The 8,923-nt window shown below is 30.9% G+C and overlaps 1 protein-coding gene across 2 annotated transcripts in view; it reads left to right on the top strand.

Moving 5' to 3' along the window:
• The first annotated feature begins 5,180 nt into the window (after nt 1-5,180).
• Nucleotides 5,181-8,923, top strand: part of LOC131079058 (uncharacterized) — an 81,846-nt gene continuing 78,103 nt past the window's right edge. The window contains exons 1-6 of one of the 2 annotated variants that reach the window (XR_009113904.2): nt 5,181-5,547; nt 5,644-5,708; nt 5,806-5,835; nt 6,033-6,242; nt 6,331-7,456; nt 7,695-7,889. Coding sequence is in view for 1 of the 2 variants with exons in the window: in XM_058016946.2 (XP_057872929.1) it covers nt 5,461-5,547; nt 5,644-5,708; nt 5,806-5,835; nt 6,033-6,242; nt 6,331-7,456; nt 7,695-7,889 (1,713 nt within the window). In the remaining variant the exon portion in view is untranslated. The remainder of the gene's footprint in view (nt 5,548-5,643; nt 5,709-5,805; nt 5,836-6,032; nt 6,243-6,330; nt 7,457-7,694; nt 7,890-8,923) is intronic. The other variant, XM_058016946.2, reaches the window with a different exon arrangement.

Below are 8,923 nucleotides of genomic sequence, written 5' to 3'. Positions count from 1 at the left end.
TTTGGTATACTTAGATTCAGATATATATATATATACACATATATATATATACATATATATATATATATACACACATATATATATATACATATATATATATATATATATATATATGTGTACATATTCATAGACAGTCCCATTATAAATATATACACATATATATATATGTCCATATATATAGATATGTGTATATATATACAATAGTATATATATACATATATATATTTCCTCATATATATATGTATATGTGTGTGTATGTGTGGGTGTAATTAGAAAACTTCTGAATCACACACATGCACATATACATATATATATATATTCGGAATCTATATATATTAGAGTATGTATATATATAAATATATATATATATTTATATATATCTATATCTGAACCTGAATATATGATTGATTTCTATTTTCCGAGTCCTTAACTACCATTAGGTAGGAGGTGCTAGGGGTGTTTCAGTCGTGGTAAGAGGTGACTGGTAAATGTCTGATTTCACTCTTCTGACAGCAGCAGGCTAGTCCTCCAATGCATGAATGCAATGCATGTAAACGGTGATAAGTCTGCCCTGGACAGCGAAGGGATAGAATTCAATGCAATTTAAATCTCTTCTTGTAAGGATTAGCTGGGACTGCCAGGCGTTATGTCCTGGAGCCATGGTGACTGGTTTTTTAACACTTGGTTCTCTAGTTCCTTCATTTCGGTTAGAGCTGGTATCAACTCTAACTATGGTCATCAGCCTTGTTTTTAAAATGGGACAGTTTATGCTGGTTTCTGTATCGATGTTTGCATGTTAGTAGAGGTTGTAGCAGAATTGCTTAGCATCCCACATAGTTTGTTTTTGAGGTACCCTGGATCCTTTGTGTGGTTTTCTTTCGGGTTTCTTCCAATTGTTTGAGGTATGGGTGACTGATTTATGGGGTGGTTTTGAGGAGGGCAGTAAAGGTAATCCAAGATTTAGATATGGATTCAGATTTTAGCTGGTTCTATTTACAATAAAGCTCTGGACCATTTTTCGGTTCTTCTGTGGTTTCACTTCTTTTCCCAGGCCTATTTTTTTTCTATGTGCATCTATATACTCTCAGGATCATGGTAGTTTCAATGATAGATTATTGTACATATTGGCTTTTAAAGACATAGACATATGCATAAGAAAATATTGTTTTTTTATGTTCAGGTTTTGGTGAACTAATTTTTGAAGAATTTAATGTATTTAAGTATCTGATAGAAATTGATTCTTTCCAGATGTAGGCAGAATTGTAGCCTGGATAATCTCTTAATTTGAAACCCAACGGGTTAGGAGGGTTCCAAGCTAAGGGATATCCAGGCTACAATCCTCTAACATTATTTGAAAGATGTTATTATTCTCTGAATGATCGATACAATTTATTAAGTTTACTATGCTACTAACAATTTGGCAAAGTATGTCGCTAAGATTTTGCAGATTCGGAAAACAGGACAAAGTTTATGCTCAAAGCATATGTGGATTTGCCACATATGAGAAGTTGGATCCAGCCGGATTGTGCTGAATGATATTATGTACGGACAGAATCTTAAAGGTCTTATTATGTCTGCCTACATCCTCAGATGAGGAATTGTAAAAATGTACAGTTATGTATAATTTCTGATTCCAGAAGGGATCTGGGCTAGACCGGAGGTTTTCTTATCTCCATTCTTTCCTACCGGTGCCCACACTGAATGGAGATGTAATATTTTAAAAAATAATAATAATAAAATGTTGGCTACGGCCTTTTATCGATCAAAAAAAAAAATATATGAATATGAGTTTTATATTATAAAAATAATAATAATAAATTATATATTTAATATTCTAAAAATATATATTCTTATATATATATATATAATATTATTTTTTAATTTTTTAGAAATACATATTTACGTAAATAATTGTAAGTTTTTATTATATATATTTTTAATTATATATTTAAAAAATAATTATTTTTTAGTTATATGAATAAGATTTTTGAATCTTTTTATTTTTATTTATTTTAATAGTTATAATATTATAGCATATATAATATATGACTAAGTGACTTTATATATATATTCCAATAATAATAAAAAAAGAGTGACTTTATATATATATATATATATAAATTAGTAATATTATTGTTTCACTTCTAAAAATACAAATGGGTAAATAATTATAAGTTTATAAGAAAGATAATTATTTTTTAAAATAGTAATATGAAAAAAAAAATTATGAATTGATAATTTACTTTTTCAATAGGTTTCATTTCACTTTTAGTTTTTTAAGTATTTTGAGTTTACTTATAATTTTAATATAAAAAAAAATAAAAATTGGGTATACTTGGCATATGAATGTTGACTACTACACCTTACATCTATTTCCTCCCTTATTATCATTGTTTGATGGCATCACAAGGAATTATGAGTTAAAACATATTTTAGTTATTATGAAAAATAAATATTATTTACATTCTATCTAATATTATATAATAATTTATAAATTATATTGATGTTATTTTATAATTATAGCAACAATCTTGTTGTATATAATGATATTATATTTATATTATTCATCTATAAAAAATACTATTTAAATTATATTTAATATTACATAATAAATAATAAATTAGTTTAATACTATTTTGTATTTTTCTTTTCTTAACTCAACATCATTTGTAATATTAAAAATGATATATACTTTAGTTAATTAAATATATGAAAAATAATGACATAGTTTAATTTAACACTCCCAAAGGTGAGAAACAAGTATAAACAAGAGAAATGAGAAAGAAGATACAATAGATCAATTGCAATGAAGTAAAACTTATAAATAATTTATGACATCATACATATTCAATGAAAAATGACACCTCCTATGCAATTTCTAAGTAACTTCCTTCCTTGGGCAATTTCTTAGTAGCTTCCTTTTTTGGCACTCTCTCTATACAATCCTTCAAATGAATTACGTCTTGAAAAGTATACGTGGATAAGGGCATTGAAAGATAGTGCATATGTGACGAATAAAATAAAATGAGGTTATGCATGTCAATTCAAATATTTAACAAAGGCATAGCCACCATACTACACAATTGATTTAAATCTATCACTTCCTGGACCATTATTATATAAAACAACATCATTTTCTAACTTCCTACCAATTGACCTCATGTACTACATAAATGTATGAAAACAAAGACTATTTTTGTTCCTAATTTACCTCCACAACTCTTCGGCGTATCCATTGCACACCAAGGTGCAATTGCTAGTTATATTATATTACTAGCATATAAATTGCCAATTGCTGCCTCATCAAGTTATTTATATTATATTGCTGGCAACAAAAATTAGAATACACTTTATGCTTGAATCATTTCTTTTTTGTTTAGTAGTTGGAAAGCTATTATATTAATATTAATACGCTGCAGGAAAGCTTTCTAAAATAAAAAAATTTAAAACTAATGTACATAGTGCATAAGATGGGGCCCCACTCAAATTAGTTCGGGAGTCTTCCGATGGGATTCGAGGTAGGTTATATTATTTTTTTCTAATAACACAGTAAATTATAATATTGTGGTTGTAAAATTAGTTAGTATTTAATTTTTTTTTTTTTTTTGTGTTTATATTTATTTGAATGTTTAATGTATATAAATGTATTTGTGTATTAATATTATTATAATTAAAATATTTATAAATTAATATAATGATAATAAAAATAATAAATCTTAGAATACTAATGATAATAAAAAATAATATAATAAAATAATAAATCTTATAATTATTATTATAGTATAATTATTTAAATTAGTAAATGTTCCATCTAAAGTTGAGAGATCATGTTGGGTCTAAAAAATAATTTTTTATATAAGAATATTCTAACATAATTTTTTATTGTTTGATTATATGTAAAATAATCAATAATATTATCTTTTATTTTATGTTTTGGATATGAATTTCTTATAAAGTGAAGATTATTAAGAAAATAATGAAAATTAATCTAGTTAATATAACAATCACTTCCAATATGAAAAATGCATATACAAAATATTTTAGGAGTTTCAAATGATCATCATAATCATATAAATAAATATGCAATGGAGGAGCTAATATTTTTCAAAAAAACATTGATTATATCTATCATATATATCTATAATGGGAAAAATTTGTTTGCCTTGGATGGCTTTATTTTTATTTTCCCATGCTAGATTTTGACGATGTACTTTATAAAATAAAATCAATAAACATCAACTAAAAATTTACACAATTAAATTTCAATAAAATATCACAAAAATTAATATACTAAAAAACAGAAGAAGATTTTCCCATTTGATCGTGGATTGCATGTGACCACCTTTTCCATTGAAAATAATGTGATTTTGTATATATGAATAAGATTTTTCATATATTTTTGAATGAATATATTTATCTTTTGGTATTTGTTTCATTGTATATAAAGTACCATATTTTTAACACCTCTTTACAAAGAAAAATACCTCGTCTTCTTAGGGAAACATTAACTCTGTATAACTAGATGCATAGTTGATTTGAAGTTATTGCTTACCCATTGAAACTTTTGTTGCACAAACAACATCATGGTCCAAATTAAGAACTTTGATTTTAGTGTATTTTAGTATTGCACTCTTTAGAATTTGCAAAAACTATTACATTCTTGATGAAAATTACTGCTACTTTATTACGAGTAGTTATGAAATGCATTTGACACATACCAATGATTATACACACTCCTTCCTTCTACATTTCTTCTTGGAAAAACCATCAAGATATTGTTGTTCATTACCATTATACCAAACATGTACATTAACCTTCTTACCTCTCCTCTACCACCAATACATTTCATATTCTCCTCTACCATCCAATTTTTAACTCTTCCAAGAACAAAACCTCTCTTGTTTTCAATAATAGCTTTATATCAGATTAGAAGAGGAAATTAACCTTCTAAAGATTAATTTATTAACAAGACTTCTCTTGTTTTCAATAATAGCTTTATATCAGATGAAATTAACCTTCTAAAGATTAATTTATTTTCTGGAATAGCTTATAATATCAGATTAGAAGAGGAAATTAACTTCACCTTGTTGACGGCGCCGCCTCTACTTCATTCCCATGACGAGAGGCGTTTACCCGGATAAATTATATATATTTGAAAATTTTACCACAATAATATATATTTGGAAAATTTTCCTCAATGATATATATTTGAAAATTTCACCTTCAACCCCTACAGCCATGAATTAAAAACTAAATCGTCAATATTCATAGTTCCCTCAGAGGTCTGTCCCGTTATTTTGAACCAGGCAGGAGGGAGAGCTCATTTCTACGCAAGGAAGAAAGAGCAATCGAGGAGAATGGACGCGAATTTTTTTAATCGAGTTGAGCACCTACTGCAGAACCCAAATGCAGATATGGTGAAATGAAGGTCAAATCAGCGAAATACGAGCTGCTGAAATAATGCAGAAATTCAAAGTGGAAACTACCAAGGTGCCGATGCCTCGAGAAAATGTTCGCAAGCCCAAGCCCGACAAATGGGCTTTCCTGGTTAGCCAAAATTAGAGAGACGTTTTTGATCTATTTTAGATTTCAATTTTCAAGAAATGGGTGCATAGTTTTTATGTTGTTTTGGGGTGTTAACAGGAGGAAATAGATGCCCCTCAGTGGGTTGATTTTGCTTTGGAGAGAAGTTCCCATTGCCAAGAACGGTAAAAACCCATTTCGAATTCATTATTGTTTTGTGAAATGTCAACCATTCACGGTATATTTCTAATTAATATTTTGGTGTTACCCAAACGTGATCAGGGATGATAGCTGGTTCGACACTGTGCATTCGTAAGATTTTAACCTCGTTTTGTTTAAACTTAAGCTTATTTATTTGAAAAAATAGTTGTTAAAAGCAAGGGCATCTTGATTCTTTGGTTATGGAATTTACTGTTTTGATCCACGATTTAGCACAATGGTGGTGGTTGCTCTCTTAATTATTTGAATTTATAGTTTATTATATACACAATGCTGGTGATCCCTGTCAGGTTTCATCAGAAATCATTCCATGACCTAGTGTCTGCTTCTACACTTGCTGGACAAACGAAGTGTAAGGTCAAAAAACCAGTTCATTTTAATACAGGCCTTGTTAACTCTGTTTCAAAAACAAGGGGCAGTAAGCAATTGCCGAGGAACAAGGTGGCAGGAATTTCCATAGATTTATCAGGAATGGATAAACCACACAACTGCCAGACCAGGTGAAATGCTAGTTTATAGTTGTAATAGTCTTCTTTTGTTTCATCTGTGTGACATTTTTTAATTATTTTTTCTGGATTCATCTATCAGGATAGCAGAGGATAAACCTATGCCATTCAAATCAAATGGTAATATTAATAGAGGTAGGAGTGCTTTTCTGCAGAAGTTGAGTGATAACACTGCAACCACATCTCGCTCACAGATACCTATAATTGGAAACGGACTGAAAAATTCAAGATATGAACAAGCCAAGTCATCAACGGTTTATCGTCTCAAGAATCAATCAACAACTTTCTCACAGATACCTGGTAAGGAAAATGAATCGAAAGATCAAATGGACGATCAAGTTAAGCCATCAGTGGCTGCTGGCCTTTCCAATCAATCAGACGAAGCTTGCTCACAAATACCCAGTAAGGGGATTGAAATGAAAAACCAAATAGATGAACAAGTTCAATCATCAACAGTTGGTACCCTTTCTGATCAATCAGCTGAAGCGTGCTCACAGAGACCCACTGAGGGAAATGAGTTGAAAGATCAAATAGATGAACAAGTTAAGTCATTAACAGTTTCTGGTCCGATCAGTCAATCAACTGAAACTTGCTCGCATATGTTCAGCATGAGACATGAATTAAAAAATCAAACTGACGTACAACTTAATTCATCAGAAATTGGTGACCTCAATAATCAATCAATGGCTGTTGAGATTAGAGCTCCAATGTCTAGAACTTCTGGACTGCTGTCGATGCTTAAAATGGCTAGCCTGAGGAGAAGCTGTGGAATGTTGCCAATGAGGGTGGAGGTGAAGGATGCAGAGGAACCAAAAGACAGGGATTCTTCTAATAAGGTAAGCACTGGATCTTTGGGTGGGAGAAGTAGAAAAATATCCAGTATTGGATCAATCAATAACAATTCACAAGAGGTCAAGAAAGAGGGCAAAGTTAAGATATTGAAAAATCCAGTTCAAGGTAGCACTATATCTCCAATTGAGCACAATGGAAAGAAGTCAAGCATTGGGTCATCTAGTACTATTGTAGAGAAATCCCAAATAGGACGTGAAGCAGCAGTGACTCAAAAGAAAACCAGAGGAGCTTTAAAAGCAGTTGGAAGAAAGCAAGGGCAACCAATCAGGGATGTTTCACGAGATTTGGCAAGAAGTCAAGGGCAGTTGATTGGAGGTAGAAATTGTGATGGTGTTCTTTCCACGCGAACAAAAAATGTAAGCAATCATTTATTCTGAATATCTGATCATTTGAGTTGAAAATCAAGTAGTGAAGAATATGATATTTTTTGATACTTTTGTTTTATTTCTTAGAGTATAATGCTAGCTTGATGTATCTGGATTCAGATGCTTGTAGTTTGACATTTCTCTTAACTTTGTTTCTTTCCGTTCTCTTATTTTTGGTAAGTACTTATTCCATATGTTTTCCATTTTGAACACTTTCTTTTCATGTCAGGCTTGTAGAAAACCTCTACAGAATGTACATAATGCAGTACTGTCTCAACGCAATGTTGGCATGCTTCAAAACCAGAGATTTGCTGGAAAAGAAAACAATCATTTGGGAACCATCCAAATGTCGAAAGTCAAGAGAGTAGAAGCAAAGAAGCCTCTTACAACGATCAAGGGCACTGTGCACCGTCAGATGGGTCAAGTAAATATTTTTATAACTTGTACTACTTTTTGACTAGGGCAAATAATATGGACTAACCGTCAAATCTTTTCTGACTCCTTAAGGGTTCTGGAATTTTATAGAAAAGCTTATCAATGCTCGATCATTTTATTTTTTTGGAATGGGATCTAGGAACTTTACTTTCAACCTTACACTCCATGGTGTTTCCAGGATGGGGATGGAAGCCTTTGTTTGGGGATGACAATTAAAAAAAGGGAACATTTGAAAAATAAAGGAAATCCAAATTATTCATTTTATAAGGTTTTAATCATATTCATTATAGAACCATATTACATAACATTAGAGTTGAATTGAGTTCACATGAGAGTCAACACAAATTAACAAAACTTTACTGTCTTCGATGCAAATGTGCATATCTAACAAGTGCAACAAAAGTGATGCAGGCACATCACTCATTTTGTTTTATTCCTAGATATTTCTAGATGACATGATTGAGAGGTTGTAATCTCTCCCGAATAAGTTTGTTTCAACTAAAATGTAGGAGGTTAGAATAATATGAGGGATTGTTATTTAGTTTTCTAAGTATAAAAGACAGGCAATATCATATCCTGGGGGAGAGAGAGTTTCGGTGCATTCAGCGCACAATGAATAAACTCTCAATTGTATCTGTTAGGTATTTTTGATTTGTTCTATGATATTGCTGCATTAGTTTGTTTGATGTTGCTTCGCATCAGTTGGTATCAGAGCTGTAAAGTCCTGGGACACTTGAAGTGAGATGTTTCACTAAAGTGTTTGCTGCTGCTCCAACTCGAGCAGAGGTCGCAAGTGTAGAAAAAGAATCACCCTCCAAATCAAGGAAGCCACAAAAAGATTGGAAGCTGCGTAAAAGATTAGAAACTGCCAAATTCCAGGTCACGATTAGAAGCTGTGTGAGAGTTATTAGAAGGAGAAATCGCTGAAGATTGTGTGCTGAAAGATTCAGAAAGTCACAATGATTAACTCGAGGCCATAACTCCTGGTGATTATGTGGTCCTCACCTGAACCGAAAAGATGGC

This window comes from Cryptomeria japonica, chromosome 4 (assembly GCF_030272615.1).
Source record: "Cryptomeria japonica chromosome 4, Sugi_1.0, whole genome shotgun sequence".
NCBI lineage: Eukaryota > Viridiplantae > Streptophyta > Pinopsida > Cupressales > Cupressaceae > Cryptomeria > Cryptomeria japonica.
This window is presented reverse-complemented; position numbering and strand designations above follow the sequence as displayed.